At 35.7% G+C, this 24,796-nt stretch overlaps 1 protein-coding gene across 7 annotated transcripts in view; it reads right to left on the bottom strand.

The window, feature by feature from the left end:
- FAM135A (family with sequence similarity 135 member A) overlaps positions 1 to 24,796 on the bottom strand; it is a 99,636-nt gene that overhangs the window by 23,363 nt on the left and 51,477 nt on the right. For 5 of the 7 annotated variants that reach the window (XM_055809848.1, XM_055809850.1, XM_055809851.1 and 2 more), the window contains 12 exons: positions 23,297 to 23,436; positions 23,117 to 23,187; positions 22,539 to 22,712; positions 19,832 to 19,958; positions 19,325 to 19,478; positions 16,761 to 16,838; positions 14,494 to 14,543; positions 12,687 to 12,842; positions 6,514 to 6,587; positions 6,058 to 6,212; positions 3,480 to 5,796; positions 1,267 to 1,427 (listed from right to left, as the gene is read on the bottom strand). In XM_055809848.1, coding sequence (XP_055665823.1) covers positions 1,267 to 1,427; positions 3,480 to 5,796; positions 6,058 to 6,212; positions 6,514 to 6,587; positions 12,687 to 12,842; positions 14,494 to 14,543; positions 16,761 to 16,838; positions 19,325 to 19,478; positions 19,832 to 19,958; positions 22,539 to 22,712; positions 23,117 to 23,187; positions 23,297 to 23,436 — 3,657 coding nt within the window. The remainder of the gene's footprint in view (positions 1 to 1,266; positions 1,428 to 3,479; positions 5,797 to 6,057; positions 6,213 to 6,513; positions 6,588 to 12,686; positions 12,843 to 14,493; positions 14,544 to 16,760; positions 16,839 to 19,324; positions 19,479 to 19,831; positions 19,959 to 22,538; positions 22,713 to 23,116; positions 23,188 to 23,296; positions 23,437 to 24,796) is intronic. The other 2 variants (XM_055809849.1, XM_055809852.1) reach the window with 1 other exon arrangement.

Here is a 24,796-nt window from a genome sequence, read left to right as displayed (position 1 = left end):
CAGATAAAGACACATTTAGACTGGTACCCAAGACAACAAATGCTAGTTTAACTAGCATTCTGAATATTTTTCTACATCAGTGATCACATAAGCTTTTGAAGAAAGAGTACCCTTTCTGCCTTAATTAGAGTGTAAGATTTTTATTTAAATCTGTTATTAATAAGAAAGAACTTCTATGAATCGCCATTTCATAAGAAAATTCTAACTATAGGGATTCTTCTAAGGCTTCAAAGACATGCTTTTTTAACAACAGTTTTTTTGGCCAAGTTAACATTTGTGTCAATTCCAGCCATGCAACAGCACTTGAACATCTGCACTAGTAAGAAGGAGTTCTGTTTTAGATGTGGAAAGGCTACTTTCTGCCCAGAGGAAGAAAGAAAGAAAAAAAAAACTAACTTAGGAATTTGAAAAATCAACAAGGCAGCTGTGCAGTGTTGGTCCAGTCCAATATTCTATCCTACTGCCCTCTTGTGTTTCCTTACATTGTTAATTTAAGAAGCATCTCAAAAAAAGACAAAAACATTGATGGCACAAAGCTATGAATACCTTAACTAGAGGGGATATTATTCTTTAGTATGTGCAAATGCTTTGAACTAAAAGCAGGTAAATACATTCAAGCTATTTAAACTTTCTAATCCTTTCAATTAGCAAGAGATTTTCTCATTTCTACTACTGTAGAGTCTTCATCCTTGGAAATATTCCAAACCCCAGCTGGTCTGGGTCCTGGGCACCTGCTGTAATTGACCCTGCTTTGAGCAGGGGAGTTGAACTAGGCAATCTGCAGAGACCCCTTCCAACCTCAACCATTCTGTGATTCAGCAATCTAAACTTTTAAAACTTTGTAAACACTTGACTGTATTTTATGTACTGTTTTTTCCTAACAATATACATATATTTTACTTTCCTTGACAATGTAACATTGAAAATTCTGAACAAAAGTGTTTTGTTAGTAACTCCACTCTATTACCACAACACAGACACATAGCTGTATGATGTGAAAAACTGGAAGATGTATCTAGTGTGAACTATGCCATGAAACGGGTTTATGTGCATGAAAGTTTTACTAAAGACAAATGTTACATGGAATTCCTAATTTAAACGATTCTATGGAATGTGCTGTCAGATGCAGCAGTACTATGTCATATTCCCATTTCCCTCCAGTGAATCTATTTCAAAGGGTTCAGTTAAGAGTTCAAATGACAAAAGCTAAACCTGACCAGTACTCTGGACTGCTATCTCATTTCAGTATCACATTTCCCAGCGTACCATCTAGGCCATGGACACAGACTATAAGATGTATTCCTTCTTCTGAACAGTCATCCTCTTCCATACTGAAATAAGGTATCGAAGAAGCCAGTTTGAAAACATCACTATACATAAATCCAGGAAGTTTAAGTTGCTTCAATTCTTCTTTAGCCTGTAGGAAACTGGAACAAAATCGTATTTATGACAAAACAACATTTACTGTTGCCAGTATATAGGGTCTCCTAGGATACAGTTTTCTACTGTCTTTTTACTTTATCTTCTATGTAATTGACATGAAAGAAAATATATTTATCAAATTACCAACTTCACAAAAGAAGCCAGTTCCTCAAAATATTTTTATTGTAGCTTCCTACAGCCCCTTTTCCTCTGTAACAAAATCCATATCCCAGGCTCTACTGTCTTCTCCTTTGAACATCTCTGCAAACTCTGAAGTGTTTCTGAAACCACTGAAGATTCTGGTTCTGCTCTTGAGCAAGCAACAGCTTTGTTTAAATGCAATAACAAAATTACAGGAATTATAACCAACTAGAAGTCAATGTAAAGACTTCCACTGACTTTTGATAACTCTTGCCAAATTTAAATCTATTTCCTAGGTCAGCAGAGCGCTGGAGCCAGTGCTGTAATTGTTCACCAGAAAATCCCTCTGGTAGGCTGAATAACTGATAATTGCTTCAGAAGCAGCCAGATCCAGACCTCTGATCTTTTACATGTTATATGAAGGCATACAAGACACGGTTTCTAACAGCTGAACTCCCCACATGCTAGGAATTCCCTGTATTCCTCCCTTTCTTCCCCTTCCCTCAGATTTTTGCATGACCTTCTTACCTAATTAATTACGTATCAGTTTCCCTGTAGCACTTCAAGCTTTATGCTTCCTTATGCTTCTTCCCCTCTATCACATATTCTATATAATCCCTCACAGTGTCATGCTGTATCCTGTCCTCTTCCACCTGCTCACTGTTTTCCTCCCATTCCACTTTCTGTTCTGTTTCCCAGCTTTATCTTTAGCCCATTCCTCACTAACTGGCAGGATCAAGCCTCAGTGAAGTCAGCCTAAACAGAAACTACTGCAAGCAGTTGGTCTGACTGCTCTGCAGCAGAAGTTACTTCGTTTGTACTCAAGGCATGTTTTCTGCAATGAACATACCAAGGCTGGTTCTCTGCGGAGCAGATCACATCCTCTGGAATTATCCAGTCCCCAGTTATCTCACACACTGGGAGACTCTACTTTCCCCAAGGCCAAACCTTGATTTTATGCCTAGTTGCCTCTTTTATTGTTACAAAACACCCTAAATACCCTCTGCTTTTCATTCCTCCCATTGCATGCCAGTATACCCTCCAGTATTTCAGAAGCTACTTTTCTGTCCACTTCTAACCTGCTTTCCTCCACCACAATTCAATCCTTCTTTCTGTTTTCAGCTGCTTACCACAAACTGTCTGGTCCTTTGTCTCCTCTGCCTGCTTAGCGTTCTCCTTGTTTCTACCTCTCTTCCAAGATTTCTTCTTTCTGATAGCAAGTTTTACTTCCAATGCAACACATTAGGCTGCTGCTTCCCATGCTCAGTTAGCAGCAGGGGGTTATCAGGGAAACTCCTATGTTTACAGCAAGAGGAGGTACCATCTGGGATCCCTGATGTTGCTCTAAATTTGGCTTTCCTGGTATCCAAACTGCAATGTAATTTAAAGCACTATGGTCTCCAAGGTGTTACATTTTGGGTATTTGAAGTTAAGATTTAAAAATAAGGCCCTCAACTTGGCTTGCATCGCACATTTGCTTCACTTAACTAATTTGATGGACAACCAGTTACAGAATGTTTTTGTTTTTAAACTCAAAGCATATTTTCCTATGCTTGCTATTTTAACAGCTTCCATTTCATAAAACACCATTTTTATGCTCAGTAACCATTACAACATCACTTTTCAGCCAAATTGTCCTATTTTTAAAAAGGAACATACTAAAGCAACAAAATAAAAACATCGTGTTTTGCTTGAAGTTTGTTGAACCACAAGAAATTACAAGATAACTGATCAAAGGAATTCAGTACTAACACACTTTCTATATGAACATCTAAAATGCGATGCTACTTGAGCATGCAGAATCCACAAGCCACAGTCCTGGGGGCACCCTAGAGCATAACCACACTTCTTTTCCCCTTTTATATATCAACATCATTTCTAAAAGTAAAAAGTTTTGTTTTAAAACAATCACTTACGCTAACATTTGAGGTTTTGGGGAGCTTTCATACCAGGAAACAGATGAAGCTGAGCTGTAGGATGTGCTGCCTGGCTGTTGCGTAATTGCATCAGATTTATTCCTTGAAGAACAGATAACATTGCAAGGAGAGTCTCTCAGAGAAGAAGGAAACGACAGACAACCAGGCGTACAGACAGGAGGCACAGTCATCCCGTCTCGCAGATGCCCACTATCAATCCTTTCAGATTTCAGGGCTCTTTCTTCTGCTGAGCCATGATCCTGGTCAGCACTGGAAGCTCCATCTAATATACTATAGTCTGTTTCTTCATAATACCCGTTTTCAATCATTTCCTGATCATCCTCCTCTTCCTCGTCTTGTTGGGAAGAGCAAATAATTTGTTTTTCATATGTTTCCTTTTGAGGGCTAACAGGATTGCTGTTGTCCATAGGCCAAATATCTGAAATATCTGTGCTGCTTCGAGAGCCAAAATAGTTTTCAACAAGCCCTTGCTTTACCATGTCAGTACTACTGGTTGGAGAAGGATTATCTGTACCAGTTTCACTTTTCGCTACTGACAGTTCTTCAGTTGTCTCCTTTAGTTCTAAAGGCTCGTTATGTTTTCCTTCATTTGTTTTTTCAACTTCATACACTGCATCTACAGATGAAGAACCTGAAACAACACATGGCTCACCCATACAAGTAATTTCCAAATGCAATTTAACTGTTTCTTCTGCAATGTTAAGATGCCTTTCAAGGTCCTGAGAGTCCTCACAGGTTGTGCCAAGGTCTGCCTGTGGGCTGTAATTTTTCACATCAGTAGACGTATCCTCACCTGAAACAACTAAGTGTAAAAGATCTTTTGTTCCTGAGAGTGAGGAATGTATAGACAGAGTTTTGCTATCTGAGTACCCTGAAAATACAACACACGGTTGCTGCAAATTGGTGTTTGATTTTTTACTGTCATCACATTTTGGCAAGTCAATTGCTCCAAGATCCAGCACTGTTTTACTGTCACTTAGCTGGCATTCAGGTACAACAGATATCTTTGAATTCTCATCAGGTGACAGCTCATCATCATCTGAAGGCAGAGAATTTATGGATGTCAGCGATGACTGTATTTCACTTACAGCACTGGTACTCTCAGTACAATGGCTTTCTATTGTGTTTTTTATAGCACAGTCTGGTTTTAGTAAAAGCTGAGGAAATACTCTCTCACCATTGTATGCACTTTGCCCTTGAACATTTTCAAAAACCTGATCGGGGTTGGGGTGAGTTGCAAAAGAACTTGGTTCACTTTCTACACCCGAATCTGAAAACCTAGAAGAGGCATATGTCACGCTAACATCTGGTAATTTAGTCATGTCTCCACTTGCAGAAAGTTGACTTTCTTTTGTAGAAAGAGTAGGCTGATTGCTTCTCATTTTTGTCAAGATGTCACTGGTTTGTCGGAAGTTTCTTTCGTGGACATCCTCCTTTTCAAGCACTGGTTCATGTTCTCCTGAACTCCATTTATTTCCAGATTCTGAAGACTGAATATTGGGTGTCTGCAAATCCTCTCTTGGCGCTCCATCTTGCGGAAACTCAGCCCATGACCCAATGTGAACAGTTACTTTCTCCCCTTCATAGGGATTCCTACTACTTGGTTTGACCTCAATTGTCCTGACTCCTGAGGAAGGTGGTTGACTTCCATGACAACCTTCAAGTGTACCTCTGGGTTGTAGAGCACTATCTGCTTGTATAGTTCCAGAACCTGTCTGGGAGATAGTAAGTCTACCAAAAATAGCCAAATTTTCACAATGCACAGGGCTACCCGGACCTGGTTGGATACCTTCAATCTTGGCAGTCTTTTCCTCAGTTCCAGATGGCAAAAATGGAAGTTCTCTTTGACTTACTTGCCTGGTGCAGGTCTTTGTATCACAAGGAAATCCACCTAATGTAGGGTCCAGCCCCTCGTTAGCATTGTATGAAGGCCTGCCTTCAGAGCTTCTAGAGGTATCTTCCAGTGCTGCACTTTTCAAACATTTGTAGCCTACTAAGACCACTGAGTCCTTGGAGTTCTGTTTCACAACTTTTTTTGTATTTTCAGGTTTCATTGTTTTCATGAGCTTAGTAACCTTAACTTTGGATTTATTTGCATCTTCATTTTTCCCTTTCAAAGTTTTTGTCAGCATCTTTTCACTTTCTGAATGCCAAAGGTTGGAGGCACCTGCAGGTCTTATTTTCAGTTCTGGGCTAGTAAAACCAGCTACAAAACCTTCTTCAGCTTCAAATTTATCGAGTTTATTGGACTCTGACCTTGGAAGACTTTGAACTACCAACCAGGGTACATCCAGATCTTTTACCCAAAAAAGCAAGAGGGAGGGGGGGAAGAAAGAAAAAGGATTGTTTATAACAAGATTATGCAGGTAACTGAAACTATGAAACACCAGTAATTACAAAACTTTGCACATCCTCAAAAGTCAAACTAAAGAAATGTTTCCTAGCAAATAAATATACTCCTTTAGAGCCAGCAAGAAATGTAGAGAAAAATACTCAGGGTTTACATAATTTTTTCTCATTTCTTCAAAAAGAAAACTGCACTGTGAGGTGTGTTTACCTTCAGTAATTGAATCTAAATATCGATCTTCAAAGATTATAGGCAAGGAGTTCATATCTCCATCTAGTTCACTGCATTCAATAGGGAGGGGTGGAAGAGAACTGCAGAAAGAAGTATTTTTGATAGCTGCACACATCTGTAGATGACTTTGAGCACTGAAAAAAAGGAAGCAGTCCTACGTGAATACAACAGAACTATTTATTTTTACATTAACAGTAGTTTAATTCACTTTAATAGAAACTTTTCTACTAATTAGTTAATAGCTTTAATAGTTATTTACTAATTATTTAATAACTTCTTATATAACTTTCATTAAAAAACTTCAAATCTATATTTAGAACATAGGTTTCTCTTGAACTTGTTATGGAAGTATTTTTGCAAGACTACTTCTACACAACAAACTACAGAATAATAGTATTACATGCTACATACTGTGCACTTCAAAAAGCTACTCACTGAAGTTCTTGATAGGCAAGGGCAGCTTGCCTAGGATGCTCAAGACAAAAGAATGCTTCTGCAAATCTGCGCACCTGCAAGATCCAAATTAGCCAAGAGTTTATTTTATATTACATACTATTTTTGAAAATCCACCAGCATTCCTACACAGCAATGTATTAACTTGTATGTATTATATAGACAGTTACTTTTTTTTCAAATGTTCAGTTGGAGTGGGAGGGAAGAGGATGCCAAAGACAAGACTACTGACTGAATTGAGAATTTTAATTTGTGCACTGGATGACTAAGGGTAATAGATTCAACTGCATGCTGAAAACTTGATTACCAAGAAATCAACCATTCAAATCAGGCTCACCTGAAAAAATAACACAAAAAAATATTACAAGAAGTTTCAATAAGAAAGGAAATTACTGGACACTTCTAAATGTGCTCGAGGTTTACCTTCAGAATCAGAAACCTATTAGATAGTCTGCAGTCTCAAAATACAGAGAATTATGTGTTTCAAGCTTTCCATGAATACTGTATAGCCCACAGAAAATTACTGTGCAAAATTTTTATTTTTTTTTGTAAAGACACGGCAAATGACAAGGACAATAACAAAATGTATGCTAATTACAAGCACTGAATTCAAGATAATTGTATTCCTGAAAAGCATACAATATTAAAAGGGTATTTTATAAAAACATAGGGAAGCATATTTTTTTTATCGTCAAATATGTGATGTGGAAATAGTGTTAATTATACAGCAATTTAATACAAATAAAAACATAATCAATGTATTGAAAATACAGTATCTAGAAACCCCAAAGTTAAGGTTTTGCAAGATGAGATTTCTCACATTTCCAGTATTACGTAAAACTATTAATCCAATCTAGATGCATTTTTAGAACTTTTATTTTTCCAACTGCCCAATTATCTGCATCAAAAAAAAAAGCAATTCAATGTCTTGCTTGTTGTAACAAGACATACATAAAAAATGTATGCGCTGTTCAGTGGTTGTTGGCAGCTATTTGTACATTAACTCGAGCACAAATATCAACTTGTTTGTATCAAAACAAGATTTATATGCCACTTAGAGAACCACATATGTAGGTAGTCTAATTAATCAATCATTTATTTACCAACCACTTCCTGGCCCCCTACTCCTTCATTTCTTCAATATTCTCTGGGTCTTCCTCTTTAAGTTACCTAACTTCCCAAACAGACCATGCAAGTTTGCAGTGTATTTGGTGGAGCAGGCATCAGACCTAGTTCAGTTACCTCAGCTCTTGCACTTCACTCAGAGCTGCGGCCTGCATCCACATCCACCCCAGGCACAGACATGGCACTAGGGAAATCCTGTGCAATAATTGCTGACCATCAGGTTCCCAGGGCCACGTTAACTTTGTTCAGTGATAAGAACTTGCAGGTTAGTTAGTTCTCCCTTCTGATAAACTGCCCAGTACACATTTAGAGAGTACCATTTAGATGAAGTTTTATGTTCTGTAGCTCCTACTTTTCCCTCTTTGTTCTTTTAACAAAAGAAAAACTGGAAAAGAATCGCTCCAAGGTGCTTAAGGAAAAAACCCCAACATTAACCCCCCAATCTCTAACCTGCACTAGAAGCTGAAAGTCCTGTCCCAACCTTCCATAATTCAATTTACTGTATATGAAATTAATTTCAGTCATATCATCATCTGTGAAAAGTCATGGAAAATGTTTTGAAGTAAAAGGAAAACATTAAATTCGATACTTTCTTGTAAATGCAACTTCTGCTCTCAGCAATGACCAGACACACACACAAAAATGTACCTGCTTTCCTTCAGAAATTACGTTAGGAGTTTACGCATACGCATGTGGGATTAGACTCGGTGTTCCTAAGTACCCCTCTGAGTTCTCCCAGTTGGCTTTTCTAAACAGACATCTACCTTCCAACTACATGATTTTGTCAGAGTTAATCCCCAACCTTTCCCCCCAAAAAGGGAGAAGACTTATACAACTGACTTACAGACAAGTTTAGAGGTTAAAAACTAGATTTTAAAACAACTGATCAGGAAGAGTAGACTGGTTGTCATTCTAAACTAAGCAATTAAAATGAATGAAAGATCCTAATCAATCAGGTAATAGGAAATGAAATAGTAACAGGAATATTGCCCAATCTGTAGATGTCTGTGGTTGAAGTCAAGAAAAGAGCATAAAGCTGTTTCCCAGGAGGAAAGCAAGGTAGTTTTGAACTTAGGTGCAGGCAATCACCTTACCACATAAAGTAACTGAAGACCAGATCTTTAGGATTCTGTCTTCTGTCGCTCTCTCAAACAGAAAAGGAAGGCTTTTATTTTGTTTGCAGTACATTCCATTTGTAATTGTTTAAGTAATTCCAGTGCTTTTGAAGAAAATTTGATTACCAGCTCGAGAAAGCTCTTAGCATAATAGCATGGTATAAACTAGCTGAAAGCAAGCTCTGAAAGCCCACATAAATCAATATTAAGGATAGGAAAAAAACGCAAACCAACAGTAGTTTATTATATTTAATCAGTGTTTTAACTTATTGAAGGACTGAGGCATTTTCTAGGATGGTGTTAAAGAGGCTCTGCAGAACCAGAATGACTATCAGTTGGTGCTAGTGACATAAGTGCTACAGACTTGTGCCAGCTCCACAGTGACTTTGCAGGAGGAAATCCTATCTGCTACTCCTAGTCCCTACAGGCTTCCCAAAATTATGGGTTTTTATGCTCCTCCCAATGCAAACAGAAGAGAAGGGAAAAATCAGATAGAAAAACTGCCATGGAATATATTGAGTTCCTGCACATTTATAAGTAGCAGTCTGAGACAGTTTTCACAGTTCTCATACTTTAGGACTAATCAAACTGAAAGAAATCATTTTGGAAGAGCATGTTCAGACCTACCAGAAGATGTCACTATAGAACAAAGAGGTGAACTAGCTGTGTGCAAATTTTTTGTAATATAAAACCCCATAGTCTAGGCAGTTTTTTTCAATAAAACACAGTTGTAAACCTTAAGAGCGTGACAATGTAGTTGATGGATGTTCCGGTATACCTGAAGTGTTCCTGGGTTTTTTTTTATATAGTGCTTAATAGTCAAAGTATCTGAAAATAGTTAGATATTTAAATACTTAAGTAAAATAAATTATTAAAATAACAATTCTGAATACTTACTTATTGTATAATAGCCTTATTTTCTAACAGAACTTCAGCAGAAATACGTTTTATAAGCATCTATGCAAAAACGGTGAAAGTCATGTCGCCAAATACAGACGACAGGCAATTCTAGGGGCATTTTAACACAAGTATCTAAACTAGTCAGATTAAAGACTCTCTAAAAGACTTCACTTATCCCCGGTTTAATATTAAACTTTCCCAGGACAAAATTTCCTGTGGAGGGTACAGTCTGGAAATATTGTGAGATTAAAAGGTAAATAAAAGAGATTTTGCATCCAGTCGCGAACACATCAGAGTATCAATTTCCAAAATTAAAAGGATTATTTTGAAGAGCAGAATTTTGTATAGTACAAAAATCTTATTCCAGAAAGCACAGATATTCTCTCAAGAGGAGAATTTGTAGGTCATCTCTCAAATCTCAATTAAATTCAGTAACCAGAAAGCCTGCATCATTCTGATACGTGCAGGTAACGTCTCTAGTGAAGCACGACCATTATTGGTTTCCCAGAAGAAGCTTATATGAACCCTCAGAATATAAATCTTCAAGAGATTATTATTAAAAATTACAAATTATTATACTAAGCACTGCAGAACAGGTTCCAAAGTCAACAACCAAGCATGCTCTTAGAAAAGTCAAGGTTAAAATTTACCATCTTTTTCTAATTTAAAGGTTTACTGAACTTATGGATTGCTGGCTCCTGCTCCACTGCCATGTGGGAAGCCTAGTTGAGCTGTGTTTCTTACATATATTTTAATTACATATATTTGCAAAATATTTGCACAAGCTCTTCACATCTTGAAGTACAGAAAACAAGTGTCACATTTCCAAATTAGTGTTAGTAAAATTAAGGAACATCGCATTGCTGGTTCTCTGCAAGTTGGCTAAGGTAAAATTTCCTTATTTATGTCATATTATTCAATTCTTAAAGAGTCAGCCTGCTTGCTCTTTGCTATCAGGCCCTAAATAAAAAGGCAATTTTAAGATTACCCATGTTCTGCATCTCCTTTTCAGTCTTTGATGTTTGGGTAGATAATGGAGTATCCAGTAACCGCAGGACTCAATAAGAAAGAGCAATTAGCCTCTTCTTTCAAAAATAAAGTAGGTTCAGCTTTTTCAGTTATAGGAAGGGTCACCTTGGAGCTCAATTTAGGAAAGTTTATTTATGCGTAGTGACAGATAACAAAAGAAGTGGGCGTAAAAGCAACTCAAAAGGGAAAAAATGCAAGCGTGAAATCAAATGATGCTTTTTTTTTTTAAGGAGGGAGGAAGCGAACTCCTATTTGATTTTTGTGCAAACTGCAAACCATCACAGAAATACTATTAATATGTGCAATATCTGAATTCACATATTATAATTAACTACTTCGATTTATACTGTCCAAAATAACTGCAGTAAAATTCAATAATTAAGGCATTTGAGAGTTAGAGAGAATGACTTATATTGCAGATTTTAAAAAGAACCATATTTAAGAAGCTAAATACATAATAATTAGCAGTATCTTTTCTTTCTTTTAAGATAATGGAGCAGTAAAAATAAAAATATTAATACTTCTTTTGGTTTTATTAAATATATACTTGTACAAACACTAACATACCAGCAGTTGAATGCAAATGCAGGTTAAATTTAATTGAATTAAGCGCAGAAGAAACAGTATTCTCAGTTCACACCTTCCACCAGTTAACTTGAAGGATTCCAGAATTTATACAAAAAGCACAGAAAGATAAGAAAGATTCATAGATAGCCAGTAAAATGATCACACTTTTCTATGGCTAGCAAGTCTAAAAAATAAGCCTTGTGCTCTTTCTGAAAGATTCCATTTATTCTCCAGACTAGGTAATTTCCACTACACACATTAAACACTGTGATTTATCAAGTCTGTACAGAAAAGCACAGTCCAAGTATCCTTCATAGGTTTTCTAGAACCAAAACAGAAAGGGTTTTGATGCAAGTGACAGAAATGCTGGTAAAACAAATCAAACCTCTGAGAACTAAAGCCTTAAAAGACTTTGGTTTGGACTACAAAGCACTTATGTATTCTCATTAACCAGACCTTCTAACAAGCTCTCCATAAATGGGTGTACAAGAAGTGCCTCCAGATAATCTCTTAAAAACAACCTATTCTATAATGTGTGTGAAATAAATACACAGACTGTGATGTCAGACAGTAAAGATGCCAGGCCAGCTGAGGATCAAGCTGTGTGCTTGATGAGTAGAGGCGGTGGGTGTCATTGTTTATTTGGTTTTCTTTTAATAAATCTTACTCTCTGAAAATTTTAAGATGTTAGGTTTCTTCAAATCCTTGGCCACAAAAGACAGGAGGGGAAAATGTAGTTATTAGAAGGTAAGGGTAACCCTTCAGTCCACACTTGAAAATATTTCACTATGGGAACCAGCACTGCTGTGGTTCTGCGTGTAGGAAGCCCACAGCAAATGCATATACACACACACAGATCAACTGTGTGTGTAGGTACTCGCTACATATATTTTAATACATATACATACATACTTACACGCCAGATCATTTCCGATACATCCTGTCATTTTTGAATTCCCATTTAAGAGACTTTTCAGAGCTTATGAATGTTATAAATTCTGAATTCAGAGAAAAAGTACATTTTCTTTTATGATGTAAGCAGGTAACCTAAATGCAGTAAGGAAGTAAAATGCAGGGTGGGCACTAGGCATGACTCCTGCAGAAAAATACACCATTCTGCAGAAATGCATCTTATTCCAGACGGCAATTTCCCTTCTGAACTGCATTTCTTATTCAAAAGATGAATTAACTAGTTGGTTCTTAAACATAAACAATGTATTTTATGTATTATATTCCAAGAATAAGCTCTAACAACATGATACACAAGCTAACAAATGCAATATAGCAGCTCCCTTCATGATTCCAACTAACTTTCCGCAATAAAACTAGAAAAATTAGAATCTGGAATCTCATTTTGATACACATTTCCATAATAATGTGTCCCAGTAAGAGTACAAACATGCCAGAGCCAATACTTACTCTTAATGTGTGATGCTCTTGTGCTAGCAATGCTATGACATCCTCTTGTAAGGTAATGACCTCCAGAAATTGCCCCCAGAGAGCCATTAGAAGTGAGCAAAGCTGAGCAAGATTCATATTTATAAGTTCTGCCAGTTCATCAGGATTTTCCATTTTCTGAAGTCAGGAAAAAATATTTACGTGATTAGCAGATGAGACTATAATGTACAGAGAACAATCAAAAAAAGTGTACTTTATCTTAGTGACTATTTTAATTTAAAAAGTACCTTCCAAATGAGAACTGTTTTGTCTAAGTATCAGAATTTAATAAATCTATGTTACGACACTAACAGATTATTTTGTGTTGCATTAAATAGTATCCAGTTGCCGTTTAGAATTAGGACTTTTGACCTTAAGTTAAAGCAACAATTCCATTTATGGCAACAGTAACAGAGTTGCAACTGTTGTATTTTCTAATATGCAAAAATACAGCGCGCATGAAAGGAACAGGAATCAGAGAACAGAAAATCAACACTTCCTATGTTAGTCCAACTTTGATACAATTGTAAAAATTTAATAAAGGCATCTCCATTTCATAATAGTCACAACTCACAATAACATTTATATGGTGCTATATATCTATATACAATTTAAGCATAATCAGGAAGCAGTGTTACAGTATAGGCTTCCTAGAACCAGATCACACCAAGACAAATTCAGTGTGAAACAAGTTTTTCTTTCTTAACAATGTACTGTAATCCTGTGGCATAGTCCCACACCTATCAACTGTTGCCTGCTAGACTTATGTTCCCTGCCATTTTAGAAAAAAACATAGTTTTTCAGAAACTCATTGCAGGCACATAAGGCACCAAGGCAAAGGGTTTAAAAAGTAAAAATAGTAAAGACCCAACTCTAGCGAAAGAGCAAATAGAAAAAAGGATTGCAAATATTGAAACACCAACTTAGCAAGCAAAAGTGGAAATAAAAGCAACTTTTGACAAGAACTGCACAAAACAGAAAGGAGAAAATGGAAAAAATACATACTTCAGCAAGATTATTAGTTGCCTATAGAGAGCTAACTGTGCTGGCTTTGTCTCCAGTTATACAAATGATACCCTTTTAAAACGAGTATTACATTTCCTTGCAATCATACTACTAAACCACTAATGAAAGGTAAGCCTACTGTTCTTCAAAAGCTGGGCACATGGTCCACTCAGCAGGAAAGCATGGACCATCTTTCAAAAGTTTTAAAACCTGTCCTTCAAACTTCTCCATGACAAGGAAATTAGCTGGGGCTGGTTCTGACTAAGGAGAAAGTTGAGGAGACACTAAGCAATCTGAAGTAGACAGTGTTTCCTTGAGAACGTAGGGAAAAAAGAAGCAGCCAGGATCAGGGCAAGTCCTTCCAGATGAGGGGATCGCTTGGAGAATCTGCTTTTGTCCAACCTACCGCTACTGCCTGATCTTCTAACGTTGTTATTTGATACCAAATTTGATATCAAAAACAAAGAATGCAAATTATAAATGCAGAAAATTCCAAATGTGATTTTAATACAGGTAACCCACCTTTCTACAATCTTAAGTTGCATGATATACAAAAGCTACCATGGCTACTACTGACACACCAAGCCACCAGATGAATAGTTCAATTTTGGAATTAGTCAGACAATGTCTCTTTGAATGAAGAAAAGTTGAAATAAGTGTTGGCAAAAAACATCCTGGATGTTGTCACTGAAACAAACAGTTTATTCCCAACTACTGTATGAAATCAGCATTCTTTGCTTCTATAGTTATTCCACTTATTTAATACATGGGGAGGGGGAAGTACCTTTACTTCTTCACACAATTCAGTAAGACGAACTTCAACATCTATGTTTTCTGGAAAGATGAGAGGACATATCCATGAAGAATGTACTTTCTAAGTAGCAGAGTAAAACCAATTATCTCACAAAACAATTAAACAATTTTAAAAGATAAAAAACAACCAAAGACATAAAACTTGAAGCCATATTAAGTGCCACAGTCAAGTTTAAATCAAATAAATTAAATAAATTATAAACTCCCATTAAAATAATTTCTTAGTAATTTCTGAGATTGAGGACAGAACATAATTAATAAAAAAAGGTTTTCAACTGAGTATCATGATCACTTATACCTTGTCAAGGATACCAATTTTCCATTCAAAATTATACTTGAAAATACTGTAATTTAGATGATACAGTTTGCAGATGATACACTGAGAGCTGCTCAGCTATTCAGCAGCAATGCCATTGTTCACAACCAAGGTAATACAATTCCTCTTCTACTTCAGATCTTCCAGAGATACCTTATTCCAATACCATTTTTCTACAGGTATATTATTTACCTAATTTGCAAGCTACATTAACATAAATACAATTCTTTAATTGTCTGAGGAATTATATTTTAGGCAAATAAAACTGTTCTTTTAATTGATCCTTCTCTCAACAGCTCAATGTTAAGAACAAATCAATATTCCATGGTATGGCGGCTTAATCCGGATCTGAACCTCGAATGACTTATAAAGAAAACATTTATTCCTTCATGTGAGATGTTCTTCATTGCTAATAATTCCTAGTCTACTTAAGGGAATCTGATCAATTAAATAAAAATTTAGTACTATGTTTTGTTCTCCTCCTACATCTGAGGTACCAGTAACAAGAGAACAATTTATAAACCCTAAAATTGTCTGTAACAAGTATTTATATTGAAATTAATTTTTGAAACACAGTATTAAGGAAAAAAACCCCTACAATGTTTCTTGAACACATATACCAAAAAAACCATGCCTTGAAATCCACACTAATAAATTTATGATTCAGATAATGACCATAGTTACAGAACAGCAACAGTGTGTTTGCTCAGCCTGTCTTCAAATGATACCACCTAGATTTAAGTATGTATTGATTTTCAACTAATTGCATCTGTTAGGCTTAAACTTAACGCCAAATTAACTCACACAACTCAAAGTTCTGAAAAAATATGCAAATTGCAGAAATGCAAGAAGTTCTCAGAAAAAAGTTTCAAAATGTTTCTGAAGGAAATTACAATACACCTGTATTAGCTGAACAGTACTTGATGAAAATTATTCTGAAAATATATGGAAACAGTTTAAGATATGATACTACTTTGGATGTGTCTGTGGCCACACAGATTTTCTCATTAGTAAATAAATTATTTACTTATGAGACACAATACTGATTACTTATCATGTTTGTCACACTGCAATTGAGAATAAGCTTTGAACATTTAAAACTGAAGTCTAAAATCATTATGGAAAAACCCACTAAAATGTTGTATTTAAAAAAAAAAAAAAAAAAAAAAAAAAGAGGACAGAATAGAGACAATACAAGACAAAAGGAAATTAAATGCTAACATTCTACAGTAGTCATGTTCACCCAGCAAAAGACCTGATGAATTTTGCTGGCTCTGCTAAAAAATAGTTTTGTTTTCTTTTTAAAACAAAACCAAAATGCAGTTACAGATGATTAAGCTGGTGACCTACTAGGAGACTTTATTCTTTTCCCATCACAAACTTCCTTGTGCTTAAACCACACTGTTGTCTTCTGTCCAGCATCAGGCCAACACCAACACTCTCCAAGAGGAGAACTGGCCATTTAGATACTGACAAATTCACCTTAAGCCTTGAGAATGTCTTGTGTAGTGTTTGGAAGAACCAGTAAGATTTCTCAGGAAGATGTATCTTTAATTATTAGTCTTTAATTATCTAAAAAATTGAGTCTGTGATGAACTAAATGAACTTGTAATTTTTTGCTGTTTCATTTAAATGGCGATAACTGACAAAACTCCTCTGTCATTTTTGTTTAGTAAAGTAGAACAACACTAAACCAAAAAACAGTAATAATTTTTCATTTTACTATCTATATTCAGCCTAGAAATACGTAGCTCAATTCTGCAGACTTCAGGTGAGTTCAACAAACATTCACTATGGCCAAATAGTGATATAGTGTTCCTGTTTACAGAAGAAAGTAATATTTTGTATTATTAATAAGAATATAATATTTTATAGAATTAATACAAATCTGAGGGGTTATATCACCTGCTTTGAAAACATACCTAGGTAGGCGTCTCTCTGGGTTCGTGGATATTTTCTTCTGAGAAGGCGTTCATAAAGGACCTGCATGCTGGCCTTGGCTAGTTATAGGGATTGCACACACACGACTAGTTACTACACTCCTTTTTTCATCTGTGATTTATTATTTGCCTTTAAGTTAGTAAAAAAGCTTATTGCTAGCCTAGCAATTAGTGCAGTTAGATCAGTACACGAAAGGATATAATTTTAGTGTAGCTTCTAGATTAGGTATCACTCGTGATACACATTAAGCTAGCATTTTTTTATTTCCTGAAACCAGTAATACTTAAAAAGCTTAGTTACAGTTATTGAGTCCCAACAGTTGTCTGCACATGCTTCTGCAAGATCAGTCTTATGTTAAAATTATATGACAGAGCAATAGTACAGCAAACAGCAGAAAAAAATTAAAAAGATAATAATTTAAAACAAAAAAGTGAAGATTCTGGAATTTAAGCAGGACTTGAGATTCTATTCTGCAATTCCCTTTTAAACTTCATGCATAAAATCTCCACTATAAAAAAGTTCATTTATTCTAAAAATTAAAAATAAATGCAAATTAAAACTGTGTAATTTGTGAAGTCCAGAGAGCTTCAATTTCTTTATAGACATCACAGAAACACAGCTGTGGTTTTTTTTCTTTTTACTGTTGATAGATTTTAGAAAAAATTAGCATTAATGATAGGCATTAGTTATTTTTCACGAGCAAAAGGTGAGTAGTAGTAGCATAATTCATATTTACATTATTAGTCCTTTTTATTATATCAATTGTCCCAATCAATGTATACACAAAATAACTGAAATAAATGAAAAGAAGATTTACAAACAAGAAAACAAAGTAATTTCAGCAGAGACTTAAAAACTAAAAAAGAACCCCAAAACCCACAGGAAACACACTGTCAGGAGAATATGTACAATGATTGTTAAATATAAGTAGTCATGTTCTCTTCATATATTTATTTTGAGCTGTTCTGTTCAAGCTTGCATTCCTAAAGGAAAGCTAAATTACCCACAGAAATTATAAAAGGTCTGACTCAAGTTCCACTGAAGCTTATGAGAATGTTTTTGGTGACTTCAATGAGGTTTGAAAGATACAACACAACTATGCATCTCAGTGGCTGGCTTTTTTTCTATTAGATACCTATTTTGTAGGAATGTTTCAGGGGAATTGAAGGTCCTGTTTAAAACATTTAAGTCTCAAGATTTAGTCTAAGCCTATCCTTACAACAGCAACAGCGCCAACAGATTCTATTTGGAAAAAAGCACATTTTGTCCTTAAATGGAAGACTGAAAGTTGAGTGATTCGTTTAACAGGGTGTTCCCCTCCATATCAAGATTAAGATAACTGGCACAGAAATAGTCTTTGCACCATAACTGTAGCAGCATTTCTCCTTCTATAAAGAAAAGGACTCAGTTTCTGCTATTTTTCTATGCACAGATTTGTAATGCGCTCCCCTCCCTCAAATTTTTTTTTCCCAAAAAATTGCTTTGTGTTTTGTAGTACAGAAGTGAAATATTCTTTCTTTGAATCACTGACTGACCACATCACATATTAAAAATAGTTTTCTTTTCTCAATTTCCAACCTTATTGTTTCATAATGCTTAGTTTTGACATTGGGAAAATTAAACAATACGGAAATCAATAAATGCTGTCTACAATCAATGTAAATTCCAAAAGATCTAGTTTTTGGATTTAAATAGAACTTCGCATGACTAGAAAGGTATATATTCTTGATACGGAAAAAAGTCTAAATCATCCTTTATAATGCTGATGTCTTGTCTTTTTTACCTTCATCACTCTCCTAGTTCACAAGTTTAGTCTAGGCTCTGTAATACACTTGCATTCCACAGAAATGTAACATATATTTCCATACATTAAATGTCATGTAATATTTTTGCAGTTACTTTTATCAAATGTAGTTACTAGAAGTCTTTATGGCCATAGAACTTACATGTCTTTCTATGAGAGTTTAATTTTAACTTTAGTAAAGAAATAGTTCCTCTGAGAGCATATTTTAACTACTCAGCTTTATAGAGACAGTTCTTGTCTATTCAGATCTTTTCCTAATTCTTAGGTAACTAAATCTGTTTAAAAAGTTGCACTACAAACTGAGCCAGCAGCAATTTCTTCTTGTAGGTCTTTTTTTCAGGTAAGTTTCTATTGTAATATTCTCCTCAAATCCAAGCTTACAGAGATCCATTTTTTATACAAATATACGTTTCCTTATAATAAAGAAGTGCAGCATGCTATTTGGATTAAGAGTCTCTCTAACTTTCTTACAACTAAACACAGTGATTTGAAATAACAGGGCAAATAGAGACAAAAAAGAAAAAATATATTTTCATAAATTCAGGCTATCTCCTAATTTTATTAGTAACATGACAGTGCTTGTTTCTTTATTTTTTTTTCTGGACTGAAGTCCAGCTCAGTTTGAACAAAAAGATTTTAGATATACACAATATATGAAATCAATGCCAGTTTATTCTAGAAGGGGGCTGTTCTTAATAAGCATCCACAGGGAAGTGATGCATGTTATTAAAATCAACATACCCAGTTCAATTCGGTGAGAAGAGGGGAGCTCCTTTGTTATCACAATGAAATAGCTATGTAACCCTTTGAAAGCAAGCAGCAAACTGGCACAAAGTGTAGAGTGGAAATTATAGGCATGGCTAAGGAAAGACTCTGAAACAACAAAACTGCAACCCTAGAAAGAAAAAAAGATGAGGCACATATTAATTCTGTACAATAAATGAAGTGTTAACAGAATAACTAAAAAAGCAGATAAGCATACTGCCTCTTTTCACAAACTTCATCTGTTACTTTTGTGATTTTCAATGGATTGCAATATATTTTAAAAGGTTAAACACTTTATTATTATAAGCTTTCCATCTGCCTGTTCCTGAAGTATATAACGTAGCCTTTTAGAACAATTTTTCTCATTTCCCATATCATATGGCACACCAAAGTAACTCTTATCAAGTAGTATTTCTGCAGAAAATAGAAAATTCACACCACCCAACAAAATACAAATAAAGTCTTAAACTGATATATCCTTACATCTGCTGATAACTGTTTTGTGTAGTTATTGCCAAAGACCACACTTTCAAGAGAGGGAATCACAGAGTCCCTGTTTTGTGCTGGTGCATTCCTGTTCAACCATGTATTCTTCACTGGGCGTGGAAAACTGCAAAAAGCACAAACAAACTGATAATTTGAACATCCTATGTGTCACCAAGCTATCACAGTTAAAACAAATTCTTGATTTTTCTTGAAAAGTAGTAGAAACAAGGACTCTCAGTAAGATTCTGGAAATTCCTAGCATGGTGAGCTGCCCTTTTAAAACCCCTCAGGACAGCCCAGATACCTCAGTTTAGTTTCTGGTGCTGTGCTAGGGGAGGAGGGCTTCTAAAGCAGTTCTCTTCAAAGCATGTCCCCAGCTAGTTGGAGAAGTTTAGGAGATTATTACCCTCAACTGTTCCGTTGCCATCTCTTACCATGAAGATCAGCAGACTCTGTGCCAGGAGACTGTGGAAGCTCTTCCTCATTGTTTGCAAAGCAAACTTCAACTAATTTAAACAATGTCCCTGAAAAGTTTACACTATAGAGATAAATTTTGAACTGTTAACAGGTAAGAAGAATTCATTTTCTGCCAACTTTGCTGTGAGGACTTTACCTCTTAAAAGTGAAACAGTAGCAAGCAGTTGGAAAGCTGTCACACAAATTACCATTGCTGTTCTCCTAAAGGATGCCTGACCTCAGCCTACTGAGGAGGAGAGCCCATCCTGAACCCCTGGGAGGACAGAGCATCCTGCAACAGTAGCCTTATGAGAACAAACAACTAGGAAAAATGAGTGAGAGGAATGAACGTAGAAAGTGTGGACTTCTAGATAATAGGCAGAAATAAGCAACGACAGGTTAATAAAGAGTAGATTGTAAAGAATGCCAGCCAGGGCTGTAACCAACTGGAATTGTCTCCTCTCTTTCAAGGGAAGTATTAATACTGACTGTTCCCAAGAGAAGGTAAGCCTGGATGCTACTCTGAAACTGAAAATACTCAAAAAACGACCCTTTAGGAGTGGAAGGGGTGCCAATAACATGAGCATGACCCAAACAGAGGAGCAAACTGTCACCTAGGAAAGGTGAGTGAGGTCTGCAATGTTCAGCTTTTTCAGAAAGAGGTGCTCCAGAAAACCCAGTGGGTTATGGATACGGCACCTATAAAGTATTTGCTAAGTGTCACAATACGGTGTAGCCCAGCAGAAACAAAACACTCTTAAATGTGAAGGTTTCTTCCTCTCCCCACCCCAAACTGATTTAAAGGGCAACTTGGATCCTTAAACTAATTTTGAGAACACGAGTAACATTCTACTTTAAAGGTAACGGAAGCAGCATATAAGTTATTTTGTTTCAGTATCTGCTTACACAAGCTATATCAACTTGAGGTTTAAAATTAAATAGCATTATGGTATCATCATTTGAAAAGCCAGAAACAGAGGAGAAAATGTATAACAACCCTCACATTTTCTACAACCTCTTAAGAAGTCAGAAGGAACAAATACATTTCTGACTGAAAATTAGTAACAAAACCTGTTTTTCATTTTCTGACAATGAAGTTCAACACTACAACTGTGGGATGAATACAGGTAAAACGCCTGAATTTCACCTGTGGTACAGCATGACAACTTATACTACATACATGCTGCTACTTTAAGTGCATTATTGTATCAGATGAAGTCGTCAACAACAATACTAGCTTAAGATAATTCCCACCTCCTCAGTACTTGTTCCTCTCCCAAATAATGCTGTGCCATCCCTTCAGATGTGGCAGTTCAGTTACTATATAACCATGCATAAAACACATCACCAAAATAATCCAACTTGGAGGGGAAAAGACGATAAAGAAAGAAAAAAAGCCAGCTGAATTCTCCAAACCAGTACATTCCTACTGCAGAGAACAAAATGCACAGAGACATAGCTTTCCATGATGTGTAGACAGGGACAAGTAATGGCAATATTTTAAAAAGCTTTGGATGTTTATGGCACAGCCTGAATTTGAATATGAAGAAACTTGGGGGAAGTAACATGGAATATTTGAAGACTATGAAAGAAGGCAAAGATAGGTATGCTAAAGAAAAAGCTGTGCAAAGAACATGCTTCATATGTGTGACAATGTATGGCCCTTTTTCACACTTACTTTTGAGACAGAAGCGAGGTAAACAGGGATTGCAAACGGTGACACAAGTCAATGAAATAAAAAGGCTTCAGTAGAAATTAGGCAAAAGCTTTTTTAAATATAAAATGAAGTTCTCATATTCCATTTACTTTAGAAAAAGGCAAATGCATCATTTGCAGACATCATTGCCACTACAGTAGTAATGGAAAACTGTGAAGACAGCTAACCCAAGACACCCTATTTGTATTAATGGCACCTATTTCAGTCACTAACTAGAGCAAGCAGATTATCTTGGTGAGTAAGAAAATGTACAAATATTTATACATATAAATACACTCCTCTTTTCTGGTCTTGCGTATTATCTCTCTTCTACACCACATACTCTTATTTCTAACAAAAACAACCTAAATATTTGTTCCAGGTACCTTTGAAAACAAGAAGTTTCTCATCCCTCTGGGCCCTGAAATCCAAAATCACCATAAAGAAAACTATACTTGCCATAGATTTAACTCCTTCCTATGTATTCTATTTGTATAACATTTCCATCTGGACACTCAATAACTTATTTGCATTTTATTAACAAGAGATTACCTTATCAATGGCTGATGCAGAGCAACCAAAGAAGCATGAACTATAACTGATATGACAGAAAGGTGGAAGTAATCAAACATAACATTGACGTAATGATGAAGGCCCCGGTGTAAGTTAAAGTGCAACTTCAAGGTTCGGCTACTAATGGGCTGTAGTGTGCTCAGGTCATCTGGTCTAAAAAGAAATTAAACCAAAACAACATTTAATTAGATCATATTCAAAGTGCAAGTTATTAATAACCGACATGGATAGCAATTTAGCACAGGTCTGTATTTCGGAATGCAATGACATCTCCCCCAGAAAAAAAAAGTATAAAAAAAAAAATACCAGAATAAGACAAACCAGTTATGAAATCTTAACAGACTTCAGCATTGGATTTGTTTTTTACCCTCTTATATTTATATGTCTAATATGAACACACTACATCTATATATAATCTATAATAAAGATCTAATAAAAAAATCTATAATCTATAATAAAGATCTAATAAAAAAAATCTATAATCTATAATAAAGATCTAATCAGTTAAAGTTAACAAATATTGTTGCTTTATTTAAATCTTCTTTATTTAAACTTACGAGTAGTCTGTATCCGTGAAGTGTAAATCTAGCGTTAGCAGAAAATTCATTTCATTAAGAGACTCCTCAATCTAGAAAGAAATTGCAGAAGCATGAAATCTTTTCTTATTTATACTAGACCAAACTGTACATAACGAAGATTTAACTATCCAAATATAGTAGAGTTGAATGGCAGATTACCTTTCTCTCATCTAACAGCATTTTTATTTTGAAAATCATCACATCGTTCACAGAAACTTCCTCATTTTTGTAAAGAATCTGAAATGTTTTACTGCAGACTACATTGTCATGGATTGAAGCAGGAAAGGCAAGATCTGCACCTGAAAAGAGAAACAAGTATTAATATAATTGGCCTAGAATCTGGAAAACCAAAGCAGTGAAGAAGTGAAACTATCACTCCTGTTAGTTTCCTGACCAGTGTTACAACTGTAACATCAACAGTATCAGCAGTTTCCATTTCAGCCAGAAGCTGCTGGAGTTTGAAGGAGTGCATTGTGTTTTAAAGAAATACTGTATCAGTATTTTTAATATAATTTGCTTTTAACTTCAATCTGGCCTGAAGAATTTTTGCTTTGTTCCAAATTGGAATAAGACAGTCTAGGCATTTTGAAAAAAACAAACCCTAAATCTGTCTTGTTTCATCTAGCATTCATGTTTGCAAGGTTTAACCACACTGAAAATTTAAGTACCTACAGATGCCGCAAAGAGGTTAAATGGTATATACCACTCCACTGAATTAATCAAGAGCAGAGGTGGTTCACTCTTTCCTTCCAGATCTTTGCATCCTACTCTGGCAAGACCAGTTCCAAGGGTACTACCTGAACCTTACATTTCTCATTCAATGCAACACTTCCGCATTCAGTCCAGAGGCTGCTCATCAAAAAGAGTTCAGAAAAGTGCAATAAATAGTTGGGGAACTCTTTGCCAAAGAAAGGTTAAAACACTGGTAGAAGAAATGAGAAAGGGAACAGTTTAAAACAGTTATTTGTTATAGCAATATTTGAGGAATACTGAGGAAGTGTTTAGCATATTAGCAAGGAGTTATCACATAGGAAATATGACAGGCACTATCCTGTGAAACAACACATAAAAGATGGAATCTGGAAGAACAGAAGTAGTAGTAGTAATACTGATACTTTATTACAACTCCTCTACAAGCAGGGTCAACAACATTAACCTCTCCTAGAACACAGTGTCTTAGAAATTGCGCAAATGGGGGTGCAAAACATTTTTTTAAAAACCTTTGATTCTTCTTAATAAATTACTTCAAAGGAATGCACAAAAGAAAAAAAAAAAGATCTTCAGAGTTTGCACCTTACAGATTTGAGGTCTACAGGCCTCTGATGGAAAAAACACTGTATCTGGCAAACATTCCCACTCTGTATTAGTTCAACTTCCTTTCAGAAACTAGAAACAAAAAATACAGGATTTTGCTGAAATGCTTTCATACATACTATCAATTTAGGTGTCCTGGACAAAATACTTACAAAGTCTGAATCATTAAGGTCTAATTTCCCTATATAAAATGCCACTTTCAGCTTGTATCCGTGTCATCTCTTACAGGTGAAGGGCAGAGTGGGGTATGGTTTCACACGACATGTAATCTGATAGAACCGCATAGCATCAGCAAAATGTATCTCCCACTCCTGTACTCCTGTCGATACAAAAGAAGCAACGGAG

The sequence above is a fragment of the Falco peregrinus genome, chromosome 7, assembly GCF_023634155.1.
Source record: "Falco peregrinus isolate bFalPer1 chromosome 7, bFalPer1.pri, whole genome shotgun sequence".
Taxonomy (NCBI): Eukaryota; Metazoa; Chordata; class Aves; order Falconiformes; family Falconidae; genus Falco; species Falco peregrinus.
The sequence above is the reverse complement of the archived record's forward strand: the minus strand, read 5'-3'. Positions and strand labels throughout refer to the sequence as shown.